Below are 27575 nucleotides of genomic sequence, written 5' to 3' on the forward strand. Positions count from 1 at the left end.
GCAGCACATGTTCAGGGCTCTGCACGCTCACACAGGTGTTTTTAGCTCTGCTCAGGGTGAAGTCGGACAGACCCCTGCTGGGAATCACACGAGGTCACCTCAACACCCCCATCAGATTGGTAGAAGTTTCCATCAAGCACGCTTTGAACATGCGTTCACTGTCCTGAGACAAAATCTAGTCTCAGGACAGTGAAAACACCTGTGTGGGTGTGTAGGACCTTTAGCAATAACTACTTTTGTCTAAAGCTCCTTGTATAAAAAGAGCTCTGAATCTGAAATGCTATATGCTGTAAATATACGCCTTTTAGTCCTAAAACTAGTCCAGAATTCTGAATCCATGTTTTTTTTTTTTTTTTACTTGAGCTGGAGTGATTGGAACTGTTGTATTGCTCCACTACTGTTCAGTTGTAGCTTATATCAGTGCCTCCTCTGTCGCTCTCTGAAATCAAGGCACAAACGAGAGGCTTTGAAAGTCTAAACTCATTAAAGCAAACGGAGTGTGGGAAGTGTCAGCAGCTCGGATGCCACAGCTGCTCAAATATTTCAGCGCCGGGCCCTGGGCCCGTCTGTCAAAGCTGAGCTGCTGCTCGGTTCGTGCGGGGTCAGACCGGCTGCAGGCTTCAGTTTGAAGACGCTAAAAGCAGTCTCTCCATGGACCTGAAGAAAATCTGCAAAATGACAGAGCTGGAGAAAGAGGCTATATGATTCAATTTTAAAACAAGATTTTTTTTGGTAGCTTTGCAGCAAACAGACGCGCCCTCCAAGAGAAACTGCAACGAGTAAAGCATATCAGAAACAATGCATTAGTAGTAAATTTATTGAAAAAGATACAACCAATTAGATGGATGGTTCACGGTCCAGAAATATGTAACAGAACGTTATGGAAGTGCATTTTTATAACCTTTTTTTTTTTTTTCATTTATACCTTTCAAGACTTTGCACAACAGTCACTGCTTTACTAACAACATTGAAAAAGATGGGTTGGCTTCTGTCGGCAAAATCGTGAAACAAAATTAAAAACAGCCTAACTACAGTAACTACGATTAGAAAACTGGAGTTAAAATGAAACATAAAAAACTTAAAACATTCTCTTATTTTACAAACTATGTTCACTTCCAGAATAAAAATGAAAGCAAAAGTAAAAACCTTTGTCAGCACCATTGTCTTGTTTGTCTTTGAATTCCGTTTCAGTTCAATCAATTCTTCTACAACTGTGGCAAAATATCTGACACATTAAACATGCTTAAGAAAAAGATCTGCTAATTTATTTAGACTAGAAACGCCTCATTTTGGAGGAATGGTACAGCATCTTTGTATCAGACAATCTATACTCACTTGAGTGGCAACTTTAAAAAACGGTTAATTTCTTGCACCATTTCTTTGTCTTTCACATCGTGTCAGTTAATTCCTCAACTACGGTGGCATTTGCTGGATATGATTCTTCAAACACTGCAACAAAGAGGAAGTGGCAACAAAATTCAATATTTATCAGCTAACTTTGCTGGAATGGTTCATGATAAATGACCGCAAAGGTCAAACAAGTTAAACCCAGTTTGTCTTCGCAAAAGACAACGATACCCTCATCCCCGAGCCCACGGTTCCTTGATCATGACTCGATAAGAAAAGCCATTTAACAATATCAACCCATCTTAAAAAAAAAAAGACAAAGAAGAAAAAATACACAGTTCTCCTTCCCAGTAACGTTATATATGAAATGCAAAGACTGGTTTTCATTGTCCCTGTGGCGTTTGCTGTGCGTGTTGTCGCTGCCCCCTGCTGTTCATGTTACACAAGGTGGAATACAGGAGCAGTGAGTTCCTCCAGGATTCGAGTGTGCATCTGGGTCCGGTTCTGACAGCGTTTTACAGGTTCTCATGAAGGCCGATGGTCCGTGCTCTGAATCAGAAGTGGAGATATAGTACAAGTTCATTGATAAAAGTTCAAAGTTCAAGGAGGGTGGAGACAGGCGTCCCTGTGCGTCCGTCAGTCATGTGTACGTGTAGCGGAGCTTAGTGTGAGGAGGGCTTTAGGAAGGACTGGAGGGACTGTTGGAAGAGCTGGTGTCAGGTGAAGCGCTGGGCTGCTGCTGGTCCTCCGGCGTGCTGTCCGCCTGCAGCGACGCCATGGCCGCTGACGAGTACTTGCACTTGGAAGAGCCGCATTCGCAGCTGAACAGCTTGCTTTTGACTTCCCAGAAGTGGTCGCCGTAGTCAAATCTGAGAGGAGACGTTGAGAAAGCAAGTGATTAGAGAAAAAAAATCTACAGGGAACAAAATATTACTTAGGCCTTTAACTGCGTCACTTCTCAGCTCATTTATTTTGATTTAGGCTTATTTTTCAAATGTTATTCTTCACAGAAATGAAAGTATCATAGTACACAAATGTGACATCATAAAAGATTTCAATCATGTTAAACTTTCAAGTATCGATATCGGACTCAAAAATCCAGTGTTTGTTGGGCTCTAAGCATCAAACAGGGAAAAAAGAAAAAAAAGACACGGGGTCGTCTTACCCAAGCTCCTCTCCAGCCATGATGTTTTCACTGGCAAAGAAGGCAATGTGTGGGAACCGAAGGTCCTGGTGCGTCGTGAACACTCGACAGGCAAACAAATTGGGCTCGCACATGTGATTGAGGAAGCGGCTGATGTTTCCATAGAAACGGGCATCGATGCAGTACAGATCTTGTGGCTGGGAGGGAAGATAAATGAAAGGCTCGAGGTGAAAAAGAAGCTGCGAGTGCACAGCTGAGAGGAGAAGTCAGCCTGGGACGAAACCTCAAAGATCTCCAGGTTCGGAGGTTATATAAGAAGAACAGAGCGTTAAAGCAGCAACGAGACAATTATCAGAGTGGAGGTTTGAAATGATTTTTTTCATGCATGGTTTACAGAATCCTGTAGGTACTTTACCTTATCATCCAGGCTGAACAGGTAGGCGTCGTTCTGCCTCATCTCTGCTTCTGCTTCGGAGATGATCTCACCGACGTACCTGTTCAAAGGCAGGCGAGCCGTCAGTATCTGCAGACATCTCTGAAACGCTTTACTGCTGAGGCCGCTCACAACACGTCAACATTTCATGAACGGCGAATTATAAGGTTTTATTTGGCAACACTGCAGCTCTGAGATACTGAGCTTCAAAGATTTAACATCTTTGCTCGTGAAGCTGTGATGTGTTTTTAAAACGTTTCTAATGATTTCGGCAAAAGGTTCGTTTTAATTAACCAAATAACACCACGCACATTATTCAACACGGAAAGGTCATGAGTGAATTGATGAGTCCATTTTCAAAAAAATTTTACGTTTTATGACCAAATTCAGTTTATCAAACCATCAGTTTATCAATCAAGCTTATTTATTCTGGTTTGATGTACACGCATCAACAGAGAGAGAGACGTTAGCACAGGCGCGGTGTCACACTGTTGATCCGGAAACGGACAAAGGCTCAAAGTGAAATGTTTTTCTCTGGAATAACTGTGGGTTTTGTTTCAAACCTAGACTGGCAACATATCAGCACAGAGCAGCTCCACAAACAAAAAGAAGTCCAGAAAACAACACTGGAGGCTGGTGAGCACACATCCCTCACCTGGCTGCTCGGGGCTGAGCTCTTTGCAGTCTAGATTGTGCCACCAGTGTTTGATTATAAGGAAAAATGTCATTTTACATGTGTGTTCAAATGATGCATTCAAAAAATGTGAATTGGTGCCTGTTGTGATGGTGCTGCTTGTTTTGTTTAGTCTGTTAATTCTGTTTTCTTTGTTCTTATTTTCTCTTACTATACTTGTGATGCAACAAAAGGCAAATTCCCTATATGTGAAAACTTTGTTGGCAACAAACCTGATTCTGATTCTAAAATGTGTATGAATCCTCTGCTGAAAATAGTCCCCAACACATGCACCAGCCGCTTTAGGAAATTACTGAGGCTTTTTTAAAAATGAAAATATATATTGTTATTACCTGGTTGAAAAGTCATACATCTTCAGTAACTAACCAATGGACTTGAAGCTGAGTCTTTTCATGGGATGCGTTGACAGTCAACGCTTTCTCAAGACGATTGTAAAAGAAACCGAGGGGGGCTTTTTGTGGTGTTAGCCAACATGTTTTTGAAATGCCCCACAGAATCCTAAATGTTACGATATAAAAAAGCTGTTAAAAAAAAGTCACCATACATTAGCTGAGTATTGACTGACACATGAGCAGACACCTCAGTGGCATATTCAGCACTTCTGAACACGAGGAAGCAGAGGGGATGACTATGTCTCTGCTGCGCTCAAAGTGGGGGAAAAGCGACACAACACGCACAAATGCAAAGTGGACTGCAAACATAAATCTGCTTTTAATAGTAAATGGGACTTACTCGCATATAAAGCTGCCCTGTGGTATGTCTTGGAGTGCACGGACACCCCAGCCCTTCTTACTGGTCCTGAAGAGCTGAAGCTTGGTCCTGGAAGATGGACAACATATCTGCCTTCACACACATGTCCACAGAGCGCGCTGGAGCACGCACATCAAATCAAAACTGCGTCACATCACCTCGCAGCCTCACTTATGTAAGATAGTCACAAAGAGACATTTGAATAGTGCTTCCTCACACAGCTGCACCACCACAGAAGTTGTTGGGATTAAAACAGTTTCTAAAGCTGCTGCTGACATCTGGATTTTTCTGCCCATCAATTCTGTCTGTTTTACAGACAAAAACAAATATCAACTTTTATCAAAGTACAGATGCTCCTTTTTCCACCAATGCTCCGCTGCAGATACTTTCATTATTAATATTTGTCTTAAACATTTTTTTAAATGTGTGCACGCATTGAGGTGAAGTTTGAATACCTGAGTCCATTTTGCACTACGCGGTTCTTACAGGTCCTCCAGCAGGAGCACGCGTGGTTACACTCGAAGATGAGAGGAGGCTCCTCCCGGCAGAATTCAGGTAGAAGACGACCACTCTGAACATGACAAAAACACATGAATACGGATATATATCCTGCGGACACCCTGCTCACATACTTTCGTGTGCCCCTTAATTCCAATGAAACTACTCCACATCCTGCCAGAACAACAGCGCGTGGTCCGTCCATCGAGACATCACTCCTTACCTTGTCGTACCAGCAGCGCAGGCTGAGCTGTCCACACATGCAGATACTTGTCGAGCAGTCTTCCTTACAAACACAGTACTGTTGGCCGCGGGTAAAGACAGAGGAAAATATCGGTCACTTCACGCTGAAAAGAAAATCCTTCTGTTTCCTTTAAAGTGCCTGATGAAATGGTTTGCAGCTCACCTGCAAGTGTGTTATGTTCCTGTCGATGTTCATGGGGGAGGTGACACAGTTTTCGGGGATGTATTTGTAGCCGTCTGGATAAGGTTCACTGTCGACAGAGTTAACACAGGGGATGGGAACTCTCTCCTGTCCCAGAGCTATGTCACTGTAAACAGAGCAGACGATGGTTAGGGGCTGCCAAACTTTTCAAAGTCAAGAAATGTCATGCAGAGATTCGATCGCGACGCTGGCACTCTTATATAGGCTACAATAAAGTACAAAATTGAGTGTTTATAGTACATATTTTAGCAGGTATTATAGAACCAAGATGGAACTGACAGGGATGGAGGAAAAAAGGTGCAATTACAAATGTGTCTGCTACGTCAGCACCATGGATTAACCATACACAGCACAGTTCAACGAAACAACGCCTCTACTAGGGACTGGAGAGGAGGGATGGCGGGTTAACAAGAGGGGTGCATGTTAGTGAACTGCTGATTTCGAGTGGCAAAGCACGACATGATTTCAACCTGTGAAGGATTTTTTGCTCGGCGGCCAGCCTGCTTCTCTTCTCCCTCTCCCTCCTGTTGGCCTGCAGGGCCGTCCAGGCCTTCGAGCTGTGGCTGCAGCAGTCTGGAGGAGTTTCTCCCTCGCGGTTCTTCAGAAAGACATCTGCTCCACGATTCAGGAAAAGCCTGAGGAGACCACATTTTATTGGCCATCAACAACACGCCACTTCTGAACAGCTTTCTTTTTTCCACTGCTCCTCTGAATCAATCCTCTTGTTTTTAAACTACAGTTCAAAATGCAATTTTGTTAAATGTTTTTCTTCCTGGAGGCAGTAACTCACGTGACACAGTCCAGGCGATTCTCCCGAGCGGCGATGTGCAGCGGAGAGTCTCCGTGGATGTTGACGGCCTGCAGATCACAGTGGGCGTTCAGGAGCAGCTCGGCAATGTCCACGCTGCCAGAGAACGCTGCCCAGTGAAGGCAGATGTTCTCCTCCTAGAAAACAAAACAACAATTGTCTTATATTTGATTCTCTTGTAAAGAATGGCAAGCACAAAGTGAACAGACTCCTCAGCCAACCTTGTCCCTGATGCTGATGTCAGCTCCTTTGGACAGCAGCAGCTTCACCTGGTCCACGTGCTTGTACTCTGTCGCCCAGATCATGGCTGTCCAACCTCCATCATCCTGAGGAAAAACAATACTCTCAGAGTCAGCAAACTGATCCCTGATCAGCTGAGTAAAGCTCAAACATCATGAAAAGAACAACACAGTGATAACACCAAAAAGGAAAAATTAAAACAAAAAGCTTTTTTTTTTCCAATTCTGAAGAGCAACTACACTCAAATATGAAGCAGCACTGTTAGCCACTTGCTGCAAAGGTTCATCCAAGGAGAGACTGTGTCATTTCATCACAGCTGTCCTAAAGGCTAGCTACTCGCAGCAAGGTCAGACATTTGAAACAAAGACACATCAGACGCAGTGCAGTCCTTCCTCTCCCTGTTTGCAAATCCCCCAAGTGTCTAATCATCTAATCTCCTGGCATCAAAGTGCATTTGAAGGACGAATCTAAACACTATAGAACACTTACATTTAAATACTCATTGTACAACCGTAAAAAGTCTTTAAGCGCTTCAGAAGGAGCCACTCTTCTCCCAGAGTCAACGGTTTTGATTGCATGTAGTAAACTGGACACCTGAATTACACAGAATGTGAAACTGCCTCTTGTGGAGACTTTAAATCTACGATGTGGACTTTGAGAAGATCTCTTTCTCTCTCTTATCTTTAGCCAAAATACGTTTTGTATGAAGCAACTTACAGAAGCAGTTTCAGCTTAAGGCTTCAAAGGAATATTTCCAAGTTGAAAGTTGTGGTTCTGAAAGTGTGTTATTCAAAGGGGAGTTTGGCGCTGGAACTATTTTCCTCTGGATGCAGGGACTTCTCACTACGACAACAGGACTGTATAAAGTCACAGCACGCAGTTGGAACATTAACCTACCTGTAAAACCACAGCTTCTCACTTTTGACATGTGTTTGTGTACAGAACAAATGAGATATAATGAGTTAATAATTGAGCTTTAGGGGTGCTGGTAGGAAGATTTTGTTGCCTTTGGGGAGAAACCAGGCAAGCTAAGACAAAAAACTCCCAGCTCAAGTTCCCTAGTTAAAGAGAAAGTTCAGTATTTGTCACTTCTGGCCCCTATTATTATGATTTGTATAATCGGTCTTTGATGTTTCCGGTTATGTGAGACTGTACTGACCTGACAGTTTATGTTGATCAATCCTGTAGACAGAAGGTGCTCGACAATGCTGTAATGGCCAGACTTTGCCGCTAGGTGGAGACACGTGAACCCTTCAACGTCCTGAGAGCAGCACAGAATCCAGTTATTGACAATTTCAACTACAGAGAAACTTCCAAAAATACATCCGTATAGGCATGTGATGAAATGATTAACCTGTCAATTCTGAAAGCTGAGAATCTTTACCAATCTTTAACATCTTGAATAAAAGAAGTTCTTTTCAGTTTTTCTTTTATTTGGACAAAAAGAGTGCCGACAGAGCTATGACAGCTGTGACACTGTAGCTGGCTGATGAAAGCCCAGGAGAAACCACGTGGAGGTTTACCTTGTGCGTGGCGCTGGCTCCAGCTCTCAGCAGGTACAAGACCGTCTCCATGTGGTTGTTCTCACAGGCCTCCATCAGTGGCGTCCGCTGATCTTCATCACACATGTCCAAGTTTGCACCGGCCTGAAGAGACAAACATCAGACAGCTACTGTCAAATTCTCGGAGAGCCTGACAAAGTACTTCAGCATGATCAGTAAAAGGATCTTACTTGCACGAGCATGTGGCAGATGTCTTTGTGCCCCCCCTCAGCTGCAGCGTGGAGCGGGGTGCGTTTGTTCTGAGATTCCATCTTAAAGTTTGGGTCGATGCCGTCCACTGGAAGGGAAACGGAGAAGGAAACTATTTGATTAAAAAAACATTTGGAAGCCTTTGAAGAAGCACAAGACAAAAAAGCGAACAGTAGAATTTTATGAAGAACAGAACTGATGAGGCACAGGACGGGTTAACATACCCAACATGAGAAAGACCTTCTTGAGTTCGCCCTGTTTAGCCGAAAGGTAAAGTTGTTTGGGGTGGAAACGCAGCTTCTTGGGCCTGATCAAAACAAACACGAGAAAAAAAAAAAAATTCAAGCGGTTGTTTAAGTTTGTCTAAAAGGCTTTTGCTGATGCAGATAGGTTGACACTCTGGTGGCAGAACTTACTTTTCTGTGTCGAGAGCGACCAGGATGCTCTCCAGAGTCTCTCTTGGTGGTCCTTGCGGGACTGTGGGTGGCTCCATAGTTCCCATCCCGGCCTGCGGTGCCACGGGCCTGGACGACCCGAGAACAACAGAGGTGTCGAGTCCATGCGGCGAACGGATGGACAGCGAGCTGTCGGCCCTGCCGCTGACTTCGGCGCCCGTAGCCAGTCGAGAAGAGCTGGAAAACAAAAATCCAAAAGTGTTTGAGTTGTGCAGCGCATGAATACATTTTCTTTGGAGGTCATCATTTTATAAGGATGCTAACAGGATAAGTACGTCAGTAGGTAGATTACCTGCCAGTGGTGGTGTCTGCTCGGCCCTCCGGGACCCCGGGTGTGGCAGGTCCGTGTGCGAGCGCAGGGGGCACGGTGGAGGTGGTGTCAGCCTTGGCGATCGTGACCTCCTTGGCCTTGCTGGCCTCCTCTCCACAGTGGGGACAGAAGCTTTGACCTTTCAGCACCGAGGCACAAGCGCGATGGAAACGGTGAGAGATGCTGACATCTGGTTGGCACTCCATGAAGGTCCCCTGCACGAGGCAAAAACAAACAAAAAAAACACAGCAGTCTCTGTAAGCAAAAAATAACGGTCCTCTCTGTTTGTGTTCACACAAGACACCAGATTACTGTGCCAAGTCAGTTTATGGCATATCAGAAAATGGCACCACATGCACCACACAATAGTCTGATCTCTTTAAACCCCCAGTTTATGGCGGCAATGAATGATTCATTTTATTATCAGTTAGGACATTGATTATTCTTTGATTAATCCTTTAGTCTATACAATGTAAGACAACAGTGGACAACGTATATCATATATTCCCAGGTGTAATAAAAACACCCAAAGGTTTTCATTTTATTACCACATGAAGAGAAAAAAAGGTAAATTCTCAGACGTGACAAGCTAGAACCAGAGACTTTTTCCTGATAAATGACCGTTTCTGTCTGACATGCAGGATGTAAGTGACAGTAAAACACTATCAAATCCTTTCGAGGCTCGTTTAACACATACTCAAGTTGTCTTGTGAATGGCACATCAAAAAATATGTGTTCGTCATGGCAGTGACATGTGAATAACGGACTGATCCCCCAGGTTGTGAACAGGTGTTAACTGAGTATATATTATCGTGGCACCCGCTCATAGGAGTGCAGTAATTGCTGTAAACTGCGTCTATGTTGATGCTTTACCTAATTTTTATTATCGTTATTTCCTGGTTCAGACACAAAGTTTTAATCCTGCTCTGTTTGATTTTCCACTATGAAACTTTCACAGAGTTTATTTCAAGAGACAGAGATAAGGGAGATTTGTGGTCAGCATGAATTTCAACCAGAACTGGAAGCAGAAGAAACAGAGCTGTGTTGTTGAGTAAATCTTTCACTTTTCATTTGATTTCTTTCGTCAGTTTGGCGCAACTTCCTTTTTACCCCAGAGTCGTGTACATGTACATGAACACTGGGTGTAAATTCAGAATAATGCATTGTATAAATTGTTCTACACTCAGTAGACCCCAGTTACTCCACACACTGTATACTCCAGTGAGACGTGATCAAGTGCAGCTGTAGGCCTGAAATTGATCACGTGACTGTGTGCTCACCGCCCTGCAGAAGAAGCCACAGCCGGGGCAGCACTGGTGCTTCACCATGCCGTTGCGGTGGTCCTCGCACAGAACCAGCAGCTGAACGGAGTTGGAGGGACGCATCATTTCATGTTTCAGTATGGCACCCTGGCAGCGGGTCAGCTGTCCATCAACGCTCTCGGTGGCCATGCACTTCCTGTCTGCCAGGATGAGAATCTCTCGGCTCTTTGGCGTCTCCATGCGGCAGCTGCAGAGTGGGAGCTCCTGAGCCTCCTCAATGGCTGACGCTGAAGTGTCTGCAAAGACCGAAGAGGCAAAGACAGACTTATTTACCACAATGCCAGTTTAAATTTGTTTCAGTAGAGTCAGCAAGAGGACTCGATACCCAAAATCATAGGTTGGCTGGAAAATGTGAATATGGACCTCTCCAAAGGATATGCAATGATGCATGATACCACCCCTGAAAAACCACCAACATGTAGATGGGCTGCATTTGTGCTAATGTGATGCCTGATATTTTGCATGGATACCAATTTTTTTCCAACCTTAATTTTAGAGATATAATCATATTTCTTTAATCTAAAAATGACAAAATGTTGACTAAACACAAGCAGCGGATATTCTGGATACTCGGTGCCTCAAACACATTTCGGTTGGTACCAAAACAAGTATTGAGGTTTGATGCGCATCCCCAGTGACTCACATAACAAACAAAAATCTGCTGCTCTGAGTAAGAAGCAGCGTGATATTGGGAGAAAAAAAAAACTAATATCTGAAAGAAGAAATGTTTGCTAGAATTGACAGTGACCTGTCGGGGGTTCCACACAGTCAGTGGTCTACAGACAAGTTTATGGTGGTAACATTACATTGTAAAAAGACAAAGGACTTACTTACTGATACCTGGTCTTTTTTAAGAATACTTTTTGTTCAAGAATTGACAGAGAGAAGATATCATACATTACAACATTACCTGTGGACAGGTCTGTAAAAAATATCCTGTTTCATTCTGAAAACCATATACTGGATTGGTTAACATCTTCTCTTTCAGTTTTGTGCTTGAACTCTTTCTACACCTGTGCAGTTGATTGCCTAACAGCCCTTGCTGCATGCACCAACGAGTAGAGTTGCACATCCATGTCTGTCGAAACTCATTCAATATATGTAGTGAAGACTTATAATGGTAAAACCGATGAGCTTGTGGTGGACTGCAATGCTTCAAATATGGATGTTGCTGCACAGAAGATAGAAACTGCTAAAAGGATGCTCGACACACATCTTCAACCCGGCAGCACTGAAGATCTCTACAATCTCCACAGTTTGAATGTGGACCGCAAGATTAGTGTCACAGATTCAGTATCTGACCAAATGTGAAATACGGTCACAGTCTCCCCTTCTGTCCGTGAGTTATGGTGTTGAATAATGGCCAGATGAGTGTTTTTGCCTCAGTGAAGTTGACCTTTGACCTTTTGAATAGAAAATCACTTCATCATTTTATCCTAAGAGACATTTGTGTGAATAATTAGCACATGAATTCTTGAGTTATGGCCAAAAATGTGTTTTGTGTTTGACCACCAAAATCAGTTCATCCTTGAGTCTATTTGAACATTTATGCCAGACGTAATGAAATCCCTTCAAGGTGTTCCTGAGATATCATGTTCAGGGACAAAAGGACAACCTGTAAATGTACCGCCTCTGGCCCCGGCTGTCATAAAAACACACTGTGAACAAATATGAACGGGCTTAAGGCACAAACAAAAACACGGAGTCAGCTTTATTTACCTATAAACAACAACGTCTGCCATCACAATAATTTAGAAGATGCTATCAGCGCATACAAATCCTGGCCTGGTTCCAGAGCTCAGATTTTTTCAGTGATATAAACTGGTCTGGTGTTGTGAAGCTAAGAATAGCATCTAAAAAGGTAACACACAAATGAGTGAGTCTGGTGGGTAAACGCGTGGGATGGATTATTATAAACGAGCGCTTCGAGTTTCCTCTTTTCTTCTAAGCTCACCTTTGTTCTGTGAGGGAACTGCAGGCTCCTGGGGCTGGTTGAGGTTGACAGACTCAGGTGAGGGAATCTGTGTGTACTCCTTCCCGTCGCCTGCCTGGGCATGAGCTGAAGCCTGAGGCTGATCCACCGCCTCTGGGTCTGAGCAGAATAACAGTGATCAGTAAGAACATGCTCCACTGTTTACCATCAAAATCAAGCGAGTCGCAAAAACAAAGAAAATAGAAAATACAGCCTTGAGCAGCAATGGTGTTCTGAAGTACTAATTAAAGGAAGGTTTCACTCAACATGGAACGCAGCGACTAATCAGGAAACATTACTGCCTACCTAATTTAAAAAGTGTTCTAATTAAGTTAAGGCATACTGTGAGCTTTTGTACAATTTATTTCAGGTATACACAAGAATAAGCTTGGTGTAACACGCACCTGTAAAGAATCCTTTCAGTGTTTTCATATGAAAGAATGTTGCTAACAACCTCCTGAATTACAGGTGAGCAGGAGCATGACAGTGTACAGGTGTGAGTGTGACAGGATCACCTTTAGCCTTTATCCTCCTCTTTCGTTTCCTGGACGGCCTGAGCCACGCGCTGTCTGCTTTCGTTTTCTTTTTCAACTTCTTCTTCAGACTCGACTCCGTGCTCTGAGGCAGGCAGACGCCGAGATGAATGCAAAGCGGAGAGGAAGCAATTAACGATAAGAGGAGACAACACAAATACTGGAACTGCACGCTGGAGTAGATAGGTTGAGTGGTGATGGAGGTCTTACCAAGTCGGACTCCGTGCCCTCCTCCTCTCCCTCTTCTTCCCCAGACTCTTCAGACTCCTGCTCGTCTCCCACCTTCACCACAAATAGAAAGCACAGTTCATCACCAGCCTTTACCACATCACATATAGAACAGGCGTCACTCCAACACAGCCAAGGAGACACTCAGAGGGAAATCCAACTGTTTCAACTGACAATAAGCTCACATTATGAAATTAAACTACAACATCTGACTGAATATTTGCACCTGCCATATTGATTGTTAATCCATTTTGTCAACAGATACTTTTTAAGACCCTTATTAATCACTAACTGACTCATCACTCTTTTCCAAAGAGCTGCTTTATTAAAAGACTGAGAAGCTCAGTCTACTTCCCATACAACAAACACATTTGAAAAAACAACACTGCCATCAACAAGCCTCTAAGTTCTGCATTTTGCGTAAAGCAGAAATGATCACGTGTAATTTTATCTTCTAACCTGAGAGACGGGTTCAGGTGTTGCTTCCTGGACAGCGCCGATAGGTTCTTCCGCTGGCTGCCTTCGGTCCTCTTCCTCAGACTCCGCATCCTCGGACTCTTCCTCCTCGGATCCATTTTCAACCTTCTCCCCATTTATGTTTGCTACGTCTTTACTCTGTAAGACAACAAATATCAAAAAACTGTAAGGTCTTATATGGCTGCATGCGATTACTTTAGTCTGTTTTGTTAAATGAAAATCTTTTTTAAAGGAAAAATATGACTATTTCTCTTTTTTCTCTTCTACTTGTGTATTCAAAACTTTGAAACGATACTGAGCCCCATGTGTGACACCTTTTCTGACATTCATGAACAGTTCACAAAGCGTGTTAGTCTAAATAAATGTGAGGAGCACAGACCTGTGGACTCTGGGCAGAGTGTTGCAGTTCTTTAAACATTTCCAGCACAGTTCTCTGCTTTAGCACTTTGGTTTTCTTCTTGGGAACCAGACTGTATGTTCCCATCCTTCTCTTCTTCTTACGGGATGACAACCCTCCTGAGTAAGAGCCTACAGCACAAGAGAACAACATAGACCATTTACAGAAAAACCCTCAACAGAGATGATGCTCTGTTTGAAACCACTGATTACTTTTCCCTGAAACCCAAAAACAAAGGCAGTTTCTTCTGACTTCAGCAGGTCAATTTTTGTCTTGTGTTAGTGGAATCTGTGTGGACCTAGATGGAGTTTGGCTGGAGCTGGAGGAGCCGCGTGTGCTGCAGGAGCTGCAGGAGCTGCAGGAGCTGGAGGAGCTGCAGGAGGCGGAGGCGGCGTAGAAGCGGATGAAGCCGTTTGTGCTGAAGCTGCCATATCCGGTGGACTCTGAGGTAGATGGTTCTGGGCGTCGGGTGCAACATGAGTCTCCATTTTCTCCATTTTGGCACTCTTTGCTTCTCGTAATTCCCTGTTAAGAAGCTGTTGGTGACAAGAACCAAGAAGTATTTATGATCACTGTGTTACCAAGTGAAGTCCAGGTTAGATTTTGACACTAGAACATTTTCTGGTTCTTCCTTTTTCTTTACTTTTTTACTAATTTCAACCACAAACCCCCAGATTTGCTTTAAAAAGGAACAAATTCATTTGATTGATCTGATTGCAGTGTGAGGGGATTAAAGAGATACTCTTGATGTTACCAACTGCATCACAGGCTAAATGATTTAGAATATGTTTTAAAAATCTTTGGCGTGAAACGAACAGCAATGGAATATGAGCAGAAACCCACAACAGCCAATGAGAGGAGCTGACCTGGGATACGTCACCAACTAGATGTTGCGTACTTGTGTAGAACAAACATACATCTGCCAGCATCATGTTCAACATACTGTGTTTTTGTTTCAGCAAATTCAGATATAATAATATTCAAAGTTTTAATCAAATAGTCAAAACTGAAAGAGTTATGTCTGCTGTAATGGAACACTGTCCGCTGCATTAACAGCAATAATTCTGTCATTTTATTTGGGATTTTGCATACATTTGTCTCATTAACACTATGTGGCCAAAAGTCTGTGGATACATTGTGTGCTTCTGATCTGGGGCTATTTCTCATGGTTTTGGCCTCTTGAAATCTCAATGCTACAGAATACAGTGACATTTAAACTTCCAACTTTGAAGAAGGCCCTTTCCTATTTGTGCACCATGTGCACTGAGCCAGGTCCATGAAGAAATGTTTTTTCCTTGTTTGGTGTGGAAGAACTTGACAGGCCTGCATGGAGCCCTGACCTCATCCACGTCCAACACCTTTGGGATGAACTGTGAGCCAGACCTTATCAGCCAATACCAGTGCTGGACCTCACTAATACTCTAATGGGAGAAAATCCTTGCAGCCAGGCTCCAAAATCTTCTGGGATGTCTTCCCAGAAGAGCAGCAGATTAACACTCATGGTGACTGACAAATGTAATCTCTGCGTCCCCTCACACTTGCTTTGACTGCACATATACATTTGTCATTTATTGTATCCGCATATTATTCCATTATGTATCTTGTGCTAATAATTTCAACTATATCACCAGATTCTGGTGGTTTACCTTTTGTGCCGGGCTGACAGCAGGTCTGGACATGGTCTTGCGCGCTCTGTGTATCGTGACGGGTGCTGGAGCCGGCGCAGGAGGTGATACTGTGCCATTTTTAGTGTCTGGTGTCCCTTGTTCTGATGTAGTCCCTGTGCTGGGGTCAGTCCTTAGTGCACCTGAACTCTGTGCACACCCAGACGCCAAGGCAGGTGGGGGTATGGCCGTGTGTCCCCCTGCCAGTGAGTCTGAAGGCAACCAGTTAGTCCTGTGAGGGGAAACTCCCAAACCTGCTGCTGCTGCAGAGCCGCCTTCCTGCTGCTGCTTAGTGAGAATGAATCCATTGCTTCCAGTAACCGAACCGTGCGGCAGCTCCGTGTCTGAAGTGCCGTTTTCGTTTACCAGCAGTAAAGTCTTGTTGTTGCCGGTTGCAGAGCTGTGTGCCGGGCTCTTGTGCCTCATGTTATCACATTCGGTGCCGTTGAGCATTGCCTCTGCTGCAGGGGAAGAGGCCAGTCTGGCTGCTACCTCTTTGTCTCCATCTATGGAAGAATACAAACAAAGAAATAATGCAAATTACAATGCAAACATGTCTTTTATTTTAGACATTAAGCGCTTTCAGGTCTAATTTGACTAATACCTGGCTTCTCCTCTCCGTTGCTTGCTGCACTGAGTTCCTCTTTCTTTGTGGAGGCACCCTTATCCACACTGCCTTTGGCTAGACCAGCGGGCTGTTGAAAAAAAGCAGACAGATCAAGGGAAATCTAATTTAGAGCCCAATGAACAATTATTTTATCTTCATTATCATTTAGTCTGTGGATATAACTTTTTCAATGAATCAGTCAGTCTGAATGTAGTTAAGAATGCCCTTCCCCAGTTTCCAAAGCCCAGAGTAGACTTGTTTTGTCTCACCAGCAGTCCAAAACCCAAAGACATTATATATATTATATCAAATGAGTGTTAATTTGATTATCAAAATGACTGTTGATTCTTTTTCTATCTACTGACTAACCAACTCATTCACAGCTTTCTGATGTGTTAACAACCTCCACATACGTGTTGCAGTGTTTGTGATGAATGCTGTGTAAAAACCTCTTTCTTTGTGTCTTTCAGTGATGAGTCTCTGTCAGATTCAAAGACTATAGAGTGAGCCAAGAGAATGAGGGCAACCCCCATGCACGCTCATTGTCTGTCTTCTGCCTTTCTATACTATAGTCAACCAGTAGAGCAGTAGATGCAATGCCAGAGCTTCAAAAGAAATCTCAACCACCCACAGACCGTCTTTACGTCTCACAGGAGGAGGCAGTCGAAGAGGCTACAGCAGGAAATGTAAACCTTTTTCTTTTTCCTGAGCAGACCGTCAACCTCGTGCTCACTCTGGGAAAATGGGCCCAAAGGAAGCAAAGGAGGCCCAAATGAAAAACATCGTGACACTCTTCACACTTAGGCAGCTTTTTAAATCGAATGTCAAAGGGAACTGATCTTAGGTCAGTTTGACCTTGAAGAGCAGCATACCGTGGACTGAGCAGGAAGGTTTACCCTCTCCTCGACCTTATGTGAGGCTCATACCAAGCAGAATAAAGGTAGAAATACAGACAGAAGGGCTGATTGGGGTTGGGGTCATATCTAGTGAGTAGTAACAGCAAGCACTGCTAGCTCAATCAAAAGTCCTGCAAGAGGCAGACACCACAGACAGCTTCATTTTAACAAACTGATCTAACCAGTGAATGTCTCCTCTCCAAGAGCTCTGACAGTCAAATCCTCACATTTAACAAACGGCATGTCCTGAAACCAACTAAATGAGCCATCAGGCCAGATTACCAAATCATTCTCCAAACATGTGCTCCAGAGTCCCTGAGCCGAACATGGACATGCACCTTGTCAAACAGCAACAAGGTCAGGCCAAGAGCCGGGCTGTGAGCTCTATGACTGAAGAACATCTAGTCTGGGACAATCCACTGCGGTGTATGGTCTCAAGGAATCTATTGAGCACATGTGAGGGTGAAGAGAAGAAGACTCCTTCAGTTCCCTTTTTTCATGGACTGAGGAGAGCCAGTTAGAGAAAGAGCACCAGCCTCATCCCTCCCCCTAGTGGTGGAAAGTGGAACATACAGACTGGAGACTGAAAGGAGAGGGGGGAGGGGAGGCAGAGAAGGCTGTCTGCAGATCTCCGCCATTTCGCAACCAGATTGTTTACTGACACATCGTGGCCATTGCAGCGTTTTTCCACTAGATGGGGAACATAGGGGTTTGGAGGCTTGTGGACAGGGATATGGGGGCTGCTGAAAGAAGCTCCAAATGTGAAGCCAAGGTTATGTGTGCTGATCAGGAACCTTAAGAAGCACACAAAAAATGGAAAGATGTTAGAATAGACCCAAGCTTCAGATATGGCTGTTAAAATATGACTCCAGTGGTTCAGAGTTTATATTCTAGATCGGAGCTTTTTTTGAAACTGCAAATAATCTTACTAATTATTAGAAATAAGCTTCTTATTGATTATATATAACACTGCTAGTTACATAAAATATTCTAATGCATCAATCATTCACAGTCCCTGAACCTGGTATGTGACGAGGCCTGAAAACAAGTAATAGATAACTCAACACAAAGCACAATCACGGGACACGATCACCTGTTACACTGCCAATGACAGGTGCAAGGTGCCACAACCCAAATGAGATAAACGGAGGGAACAATGGATGAGATGCCTTTCGGGCCTTCTAAGGCTGTGATTTCCACATTTTTGCCATGTGATCCCATTAAATGAAGAAGTATGCACTTGCGAACTTCTCAGATGCATTTGAATATCTTTTAAGGCCTGAAGAGGTGAAACAATATAATATCTTCCAAAAAAAGCAAAGACTGGAGAAAAAGTCCGAAAAATAATACTGCGCAGTAGAAATCATTCTCTAGTTTTCCTATCTTGTTAATCATCAAGCATAGAAGGCTGAAAGAAAATGTGACAAAGAAGAGTTCAAATTATTGGTTTCGCATATTCCAGAAATACAACTCACAAACACGGGGCTTTCCTGGTGGACCAATGACCTGCCACTCTGACACCGCAATCACAACAACCCCGGTCTGCGTCTGACATGTCATGACATGGCTCTCCTCCCTCACTTCCTGTCACTGTCTACATTAAGGCGAAAATCCCGCCCTCCAAAAAGATACAACTGAATATTAGAGGCTGCTTTGCACAAAAGTTAAAATAAACTTCAGGAATAAGTCAATAATTCACATGCCCAGTGACTATTATGCAAAGTGAATGATCAAGACACCCTCAGCTGGAAAGCTGCTCAGAAGATCAAATCCTGCAGCTGGTAAACATAGAGGCTTGCACCGCAGCCTAGCATGCATCCTTTGGATTGATAAGCAGCCACTGCAGCCTTATGTTACAGTATATTCCTGATGACATAGCCTAGGCTGCACATACATCCAGTCCCCAGGGACCTCATTATATACTGGCCATAGGAGATATATACAGGAGGGATAGGGTGTGAGAAAAGGGAGGCTGGATCTGAGATAAAAAACACACACTTTGGTCGGACCTTCAACTTCATGTATCGAGTGATTCACCTCATATTTTGCATGCTGTGACTGCTCTAAATACAGCTGCTGTGCTATTCCATGAGGAGCCCTCTCCAACAGCAGGATCCAACACAGCACACTCAAATCTCTCGTTGTCTAAGCAGCACTGCGACCGAAAACACAAAAACAGAAAAACAACAAATAAAAGATTGCTCCATGAGATTAAATCTTCGATTTCAGCAATCAAGAGCAATCGGTTGCTGATAAAAGAGCAGCAACTCTCAAGTCTCAAGAAGCGCATCTTACAAACTGAGACACCATCTCACAGAGAAGACAGCAAAGAGTTCAGACCAATTGATTGCAACTTCACTCAAAGGAGCTGAGAGGGAAGACTACACTTCTCCTCAGACCATTCAAAGCCAACCATGGGTGAAGAGTATAAAGCTAACATGTCTCTTCCCTTGTGTGCCTCTAGGAAGCATCATACCTGCTTTCTTCTCATGGCCTCCATTGAGAAGAAGAAGGCGTCAGAGAGGGAGTGTGTGAGGGAGAGTGTGTGGGAGAGAGAGAGAGAGCGAGAGAGAGGGAAGAGGGAGGACAGAGAGGGAGAGAGAGCGAGAACGTGTCGGACAGATTGTTCCTCTTTTCCTTTTCTTTCCCCGCATGCCCATTCACCTCGTTGGTCATGTGACCTGGTGGCTCCCTCTGTCGGTCCTCCTCTTCAGAGGGTCTCCACCGAGCATGCTCAGTCAGTTCTATCTGTAACACTACTCCATTTCTTTAAACTGGAAGACCTGATTGCCACTGAAGATGCCCGCTGGACCAGACATGCATTAACAAATGCTGAATACCCAACAAGACTAGAGAAATACATTTAAAACTCCTGCATAACATCTACCCTAACAGGGTTTTTATCTCACAAAAACTAGCCAGAATCACTCACTCACATTCTTTTCTTCTATGATCATTCCTGTTATTATTTGTTGTTGCTGCTGGGGGGGTAAAGGGCTTCATAGCCAGTGTGTATATACAGCCACTTTAACAGCACCAGCAGAAGAAGGAGGAATAAAATGGTAGGAAGTAAAAGAGAGAAAGCCCTGGAGGCAAACCGGATGTCAGAGCAGAGCCTGAGGAGCCAAACGTTTTCAATCGTGGACATCAGGCCACATCACAGGCCTCTTAACAGGAGAGTCTTTTGTCTCCACTGAGCCTCAGGCCAGTGAAGACAGCAAAACAAAACGCTGCCAGGCCATGTAACATATATTAAGTGACAGAAATATAGTAACAAACTGACCTGCCATTGAAAATAAGTTCCAAAAGCAACAATAAAAGGACCAGGACTGACAAACATCAGTATTCTGTTGTGCTCAGTACAAATTGAGTGAATACAAACATTACAATACCAACTGAGCATAATGCATCTTTGCAAAGGCTTTCTATTGTTGTAAGGTTTTTCTACTTTAAGTGGTCTCTTGACATTCAAGTTTATTTTCACATTGATTCTTAATTAGACCTACAACTTTTTCATAGTAATAATCTATCCTGATATACAAAAGAGAAAATTAGCCAATCCTCATATTTGAGAAGCTGGGACTAGTGTATGTCTGCCATTTTTGCTGAATTAGTGACAAAACAGGATTGTCACTTTGCAAAGTGAAACAATAGTATTTTCTCCTGAGCAAACATCACAGACCTGTGGGAATTCAGAGATTCTGGTGGCTTCTCCTATTTCACCACTGAACAATGTCAAACACCCTGGTCCTGACATACAGGCTCAGGTTTATCTACTTTCAGGTCACAAGGCACGAAAAAATTATTTTCTAATCATGGCAGAGTTGCAATAAAGTAAAGATTCAGAAAGCCCAACAGATACTGTAACAGCCAACATGGTACGTTAAGAAACATTTACAGCACAGTGTGACACAGTTACTTATAGGCTATGCAACGGCCACAAGTCACAAAATGAGGCCACCCATAACAAGGCTCAGTTTAACTCAAAGAGGATCTTATTGCTGACAGACAATGACAAAGCCTCTTCATGTATACAAGAGAACCTGGAGCCTCTAAAAACTCTAAAATGTGAAACTAATTTTAACAACAGCATAGCAATTGTTTATATCCATCTGAGCCTCTATCGGGACTTAAGGTTAATGTCAATATGCACTGTAACAAAGTGGAGACCATCATGGTTGTACAGATTCAAACTTACACCATGGATGAAATGGATCAAATCATTTCATGGTAACAGGGCCAAAATGTTGAAGCAAAGCAGATGAGACTATTGGTCTTGTCTGTAACCATGCCAACAGCCCTGCATTCTTTGTAGGGTTGTTTAGCCATGCCAGCAGCATGGCTCTATGGATGGCAATGTCGGTCCGTCTCTTCATCCGTCCATCCACCACTTACATCCAGCTGAAATAGTATCCAACAGTTATTGAATGGATGCCATGACATTTTGCTACGGACATTCATGGTTCCCAGGATGAAGCCTACAGACCTTAGTGATTCCATACTTTTCCACTAGATGAGGTTAAAATTTTTGGTTTAGAGTTAAATATCTTTGTTAACAACTACTGGATTGATTGCCATGACATTTGGTAGAGATATTCAGTGTCCCAAGAGGATGAATTGTTATGACTTTGGTAATCCCCTGAATTTCCTCTATCACTACAATGAATCTGACATACCTAGTTTAGAGTGAACTGTCTCAGCAACTATTGGATGGATTGCCATGAAAAAGGGTACAGATATTCATGTTACAGATGTTCATGATGAATTGGAATCATTTTGTTGATCACTTAACATTTCACCTGGGCCAGAAATAGGGAACATGCGGCCTCTGGGCTGTATGCAGCCCGCAAGACCGTTTAATCTAGAACGTCCAAGAGGTGCACAGAGATGGTCTACCAATTACTGTATTTATACTATCTCTGCCATGCATGTTCATAATTTTTATCTCCCTTGCCAGTAGCCTCTTTCAAAATCACATGTGAAACATTATGTGTAAGTGATGTGTACGTATCCTCCAAGTAATATATCAAAAAACTATTGATATATTATCTGATTCTGACTACCTAATTGTAGTCAAAGCAAGTGGTTTCCTTGTGATTTTAGGATTCACACTGTACCCTTGTTTAAATCTAAGGGGCATGTGGGTGGTGGGATAGCTCAGGGTTGGATGCCAGTAAATTTCCCTTATTTTCAAATCCCAAAGTTGACAGGCTTGGCCGAAGATAATTTGAAGGGACACGCTCACAGGTCAATCTTCGTTACAGCTCGAAACATGCTAAACTTGATAAGATAAGACACTGTTCTGTGGAGTTTGGGTGTCCAACAAGCAGCTTTCAAAAGACCACACTCATAACAGACACTGTTTTGCAGGCAAGTTTAATGGTGAGTGAGCTAATAGCTAAGAAGCTGAGACCTCAATCAGAAGGAGAATTTGTGAAGGAGTGCCTTCCTGCTGCAGTGCTACCATCACTGTAGTAAAATTGTTACGAAGTGTCAGTTTGTCTCAAGGATTTAATGGAGATGAAGATTAAACTTGTCATGGAACTCAGAGATAACGAGTGTCTGTGTGATTTGGCCTTCATGGTGGACATTATCAAAGTGTCTGTCAAAGCTGAACCTAAAGCTCCAGCCAGATTCTCAGCTCTGTGCTTTCAAATGTGAAATCATTTGAAGCAAAATTAAACCACTAGCAACGGCAACTGTACAGAGGATACATTGTGTACTTTCCTACTCTGCCAGAACAGAAGCCTGCAATGACATCTTAATTTGCTTAGTATAAAAACTCCTTCAGCCATTTGGCAAGAGGTGTGAGGATATGAAAGGAAAACAAAGGAAACAAAACATGTTTGCTACACGCAAAATAACTGAGCACCAAAGCAACAACAAGGTACCAAAAACCAAAACCTCCCTCTGCTTGAGTTCTGTAAACTGTATATAAGTCCTCAGGATTTTCCGATTCTGTGAAGACTTCTGTGCTGAAGTTTGCATCTTTGTTTGGGACAGTGTGCGGCTGTTTTCAAAACTGGCTCTGCAAAGACTCTGTTCCGCTCAAGACCAACTTACCCAAACCTTGTAAACCAGCTGCAAGTGGCATCATCATCACTGCCATCTGCCATCAAACGCCTCACCAAAGAGAAGCAGTTCTAGCCATCACAGAGGGTAGTGAGACGTAAGAGATTAGTAAGGCCCCCTGAGGGATAAAATTGAAATGGCTCTTGATAAGAAAAAGGTTCCCTGCCCCTGACCTAGCGGCAAAATTTTTGATTCATGAATACTCTGGCTTTTGTGCACTTTTGCTTGCTTGTTTTGTTTGCATATGACCTGGCAGGGTAGATTCATATCTCACTGAAAACCGCAGCGCAGACTGAGCCTCGTCTTGAGTTTACAATTTTATAGGACTGTATGGCCACATAATGGACCTCTAATTTTTTTTTTAGTTAATTAAGATAAGACAACATTAGATAAGATAATGCATTATTGAGTTTAAGCAAGAGCATATGCAGCCTACAAATTTAGACCATTTGTTCACATGAGGTAACATTTATTTGTTTTGCAGCTTGTGTAGTAGGTCAAATTTGCCCTGGTTGTAGCAATGGTAAGGACTGTCTCACGGAGAGTATCATCCAAGCCTGTTAAACTAGGATGACACAACTACTGGTGACTATTCTTCTACCACAGAACAAAAATGAAAAAACAAAAACAAAATCTTCATATGAAAATGAAAAGAGAATCGTATATAATTGCTCTGTTGAATCATTGTATTAGTTTCAAATTGAGATGCGTTTTTGCATGAAGCACAGATTGAGGATTTGGTGCCCTGTTTCTTGCAATGGACTTGCACTGAGCCCATAGCCCTATGGCAACCACTGGCAAGATTGCCTCTAAATTTGGTATGGATATGCATGGTCCTTTTGTATCTAAGGTTCTGATGAACACTGCCAACTCTTGGGGCTACAAGCTGGGGATTTAGACCTTTAATGCTTTGTGCCAAAACTTTCAACAGTGCAGTTGCTTCAGAGTTTTGTTTGTCTTTCGAAAGGTGACCAAATTACAGTGCTGAATATTTCTTGGTTACAGGTCACTTCGTCTCTCCAACCAACAGTACTGGTCTTGTGACTACACTGACGAGGGATGTCCCGACTGAGTTTTTTGGCCCTGGTCTGAGTCCTTTAATATTGTGTATCCGATAGTGATCCGATACTCATTTTTTATATAAATGTATCTGGCAGCTGTAGCCTACTAAATCTGCTGCAGATTATTTCTCTCAAGCTTGTTGATCCAAACCTACCAAGACTACTGAAGGTCCTGGTTCAAACTAAAGCTGATAAGATGAAATTACTGATGCAATGCGAATTAATGCATAAGTTACAGAATATGACTGATAAAAAAATGTCAGTATGCGATCTGATCATTTTACTAGAGAGGATTGTTGGAGTTGTTGGGACTACAAAAAAAAACTGCAATGTTCAGTGCTGTTACAGAGTGGCGGTTCTTCTGAATAAACGATGCTTAGCTGAGTACAGTACCAGTTCACACAGAGCACTTCATGAAGATGGTTTCATTTTGTTTCTGTCAAGTTTGAATGAAATGTGTTTTACTATGAGTGAACAAGGCAATTAACATCAAGCTAGTCAGCCTGAGTTCAGTTAGAAACAGTCAGAGAGAAACTTGAACTCAGAAGATATCTGTATTTTTCTGTTTAATATGGGAAACAGCCACAAGAATATTTCCTTCCTTCATATTTTAAGAGTTTATTTTGTTTATTTATCAGATTAATAAATAAATGTGGCGAACATGACCCTCACAGACATCTCTTTACGGCACACACACTTGTGCAAAAATATCGCCATGACCATCGTAATGACAGACACAACACCGTGCAGGATTTTGGATTGGCATATTTTCTTGGCTCAATCAGTTCTGGCTGGACCTTCTGTAAGGGTGTGCACTGCAATGTGTGTTGGTTACGCAAAAACACTGGCCTTCATGAAAGATGAACTCTAGTGGGTGCATGCAATACACTGTGTTGCACTGTGTCTTTTCAGCTCTGTTATGCCCTCTCTGTCAATATAGCAAGGAGGAACTATAACCTAATAACAGTAATGCCATACTAGTATTGATTTTTGGAATGTGCGAAATAATTCCAAACCGTACAAGATAAGAGCTGCGATTCCCCCCAACCCCTAGTGATCAACCTAAGTGCATCATATCAATCATAACTCATGCAGGGCTCTGCTTATTTAATGTGCCATTAATTAAGCAACAAGATCATACCTTGTGGCAGCACCATCATACTCATACAACTCTAGGGACTCCCCTGAGAGGACATGACATTAGCTGAGTGGTATCCTTCACAAGGCCAATGATTGCCATTTCACCTCAACAATATACTTCAAGTGCAAGAGCCCAGAGCACTGCTTGACATTCACCCAAACCTCTTCTCCTGCTGTGTCTCCTGTCTGAATGCACACACGAACTGAATGCTGAATGAAACCCATACATACACGCTGTACACCGAGTGACCAGGAAATTACAAACACCTGTGCTCTGTGATGTAAAACTACACATGCGCCCTGCAGTCAATACTACCTTACCTCAAACTGAAATCTTTTTTTTTTTTTTTCCTTTTTTTAATTTAAATTGTGTCATCTGCATGGTGAAGTGTGAACAATGATTGTGAAAAGACTTGGTGTTAATGTTAATCGGTCTCTGGGTAGCCAACTGCTGTCTGTGTGGACAATGCAAATGATGTCAAGTCAAATGAGGGCTGCCACACAGGAAGAAGCACGTTTCCCACTTTTTCATCATTTCAACCAGTGAACTCAACAACACAGCCTCGATCGCTAGCACACGTTTCAACTTTTGACTCCGACAGAAAGTGAAAACTGATGACGGTGAGGTCTGTGGATTTCAGGCACATGGTTTCCAGACACACATGTAGCTGTAGTGTTTTTTGAATGCACAATGAAAACCCATTCACCTCCATTGTTTTGGAAGTGCAGAAATTCAGCATTATCGGTATATCAACACCCTACCCCTAACCCACCCATTGTATCCATGTGTCATCCATCAACATATCACACAAGACCAAGTTATGAGTGCAAACGGAAGTGGCTGCATTGCTCAATGCCCACACCTTTCTTTACTGCACTTCAAGATACTCTCAGCACTGCTGAGCAGATATCATCTCAACGCTGTTCGAGCGACCTCTGCCGAACAGCACTGGATCCTATCTCTCACAAAACGAACAAGAAACAAAGACTGAATGTCTCATAAATTTACACACTTCTGTGCCATTGTAGCCCAGCGATCGGTCCAATCGGTCCATCTTTACTGATGAAACCTTCCGAAAACAACAATGCAACCTGTTACAGTCAGCACTGGACTGGTTTGTACCGACGGAAAGCCATGACACTAACTGCAGATGGCTAACAAAGACAAGTCTGCACCAGGAGAATGATTTCCAGAAGAGTTCAATGCGAAAAATAATCATGCAAAGAGAGTCAAAGCCGGTTTAAGAGCTGGCGCCATATGTTTACAGTGGGAGGTTGTAAGAAGCGCTGCCAATATTGCCTTCATTTGACTGCATCAGTTATCATGTAGCTAACAGACTTCACAATATATGGGAACATAACATTATCAGCCGGACATTTAGTCGTATTTTACCAAATTTTACAGAGGCTAGTCTCTCTCATTTAAAGGAGATGTTAACCTCAAGAATCTGTCTGTTGTGTGGATTTGAGAAAGTGTGCAGTCTGCTAACTAGCACGGCTGCTAGCAGCTAGCTAAACATCAGTGTACAAATCAGGCGTCATTAAGCCGGTGACACATAGTACAGCTAAAAACAAGAATTATATCAGCTAAAAACGCATGCATATCTAGCCTCAGTTTATTTTGAACCGCTAACGCTGGAGAAGCAGCACAGTGACGTGAGCCTGGACCATGTATGACCAAACGACAGAGAAGAGCTCACAACGCGCCCGGACACATCATTCAGGTTCCGGGGCGCAGCATCTTCCTGCACATTCAATTGCCCTCCGGTCCAGCACAAAAGCAGGAGACTCTAGACTGGCAGCGGCAATTTACGACAAAACGACACATCGACACCAACAATTCGCCCGTTTGCGAGGGGGTTTCAAGCTGCCGGGGCGGAACACTTTTTCCAAGACCCGGAAAACAGTGCGAAAGTAACACAAGCTTGCCGTAGATATTGCTCATACACTCACCTCGGGTCCAACCGAAGCCATGGTGCCTGGACGTAAACTCCGCCCACCCTCGATTACGTCACATTTATTGATACGCTGACGGCGTAATACCACACCTGGGAGTATGATTGTCAATAATACTGTCAATGTTAATAATGATAATAATAAATACAATACATGGCAATGTCACAGAGAGGTGTGTCCTATGTGATAGGAGGAAATAAGGCAATTAAAAAGTACAGAAAGATAGCACAAGTAGCCTGATTACAGCATTCAAACCCACTGACAAAGAGACATTGAATACATAAAGGTGCCACAATTATCTTTTACAGTTTTACAGGTACAATCCATCATCCAGCTGCAAACACTACTGTCGCCCCACCGCCAAATTCAAAACAC

General features: G+C 43.1%; 1 protein-coding gene across 2 annotated transcripts; it reads right to left on the reverse strand.

The window, feature by feature from the left end:
* Positions 1-801: 801 nt before the first annotated feature.
* Positions 802-27234, reverse strand: ehmt1b (euchromatic histone-lysine N-methyltransferase 1b). 2 transcript variants are annotated; one of them, XM_041960019.1, is made up of 26 exons: positions 27198-27234; positions 16073-16163; positions 15451-15974; positions 14103-14340; positions 13787-13935; positions 13390-13545; positions 12913-12984; positions 12685-12787; positions 12152-12289; positions 10156-10433; positions 8858-9090; positions 8527-8742; positions 8335-8417; positions 8092-8198; positions 7883-8005; positions 7519-7620; positions 6341-6445; positions 6102-6256; positions 5782-5946; positions 5273-5417; positions 5090-5167; positions 4824-4939; positions 4351-4437; positions 2907-2985; positions 2513-2688; positions 802-2216 (listed from the first exon to the last, which is right to left on the reverse strand). In XM_041960019.1, exons 1-26 carry the CDS (start codon positions 27216-27218, stop codon positions 2027-2029), a joined length of 3930 nt encoding a protein of 1309 aa, XP_041815953.1. In that variant the 5' UTR covers positions 27219-27234; the 3' UTR covers positions 802-2026. The 2 variants fall into 2 exon arrangements, with proteins under 2 accessions (XP_041815953.1, XP_041815952.1); XM_041960018.1 differs by lacking the exon at positions 27198-27234 and adding an exon at positions 19448-19486.
* Between the last annotated feature and the right edge of the window lie 341 nt (positions 27235-27575).

Source organism: Chelmon rostratus, chromosome 19, assembly GCF_017976325.1.
Source record: "Chelmon rostratus isolate fCheRos1 chromosome 19, fCheRos1.pri, whole genome shotgun sequence".
Lineage (NCBI taxonomy): Eukaryota > Metazoa > Chordata > Actinopteri > Chaetodontiformes > Chaetodontidae > Chelmon > Chelmon rostratus.

Excerpts from the sequence above, each read along its gene's own strand:
- ehmt1b (XM_041960018.1), bottom strand. The coding sequence starts at position 19,471 with ATGGAGGCCATGAGAAGAAAGCAG. Across the intron at positions 12,788-12,912 it reads AGGGCACGGAGTCCGACTTG|AGCACGGAGTCGAGTCTGAA; the intron begins GTAAGACCTCCA and ends TGCCTGCCTCAG. Across the intron at positions 10,434-12,151 it reads AGTTCCCTCACAGAACAAAG|ACACTTCAGCGTCAGCCATT; the intron begins GTGAGCTTAGAA and ends CGGTCTTTGCAG.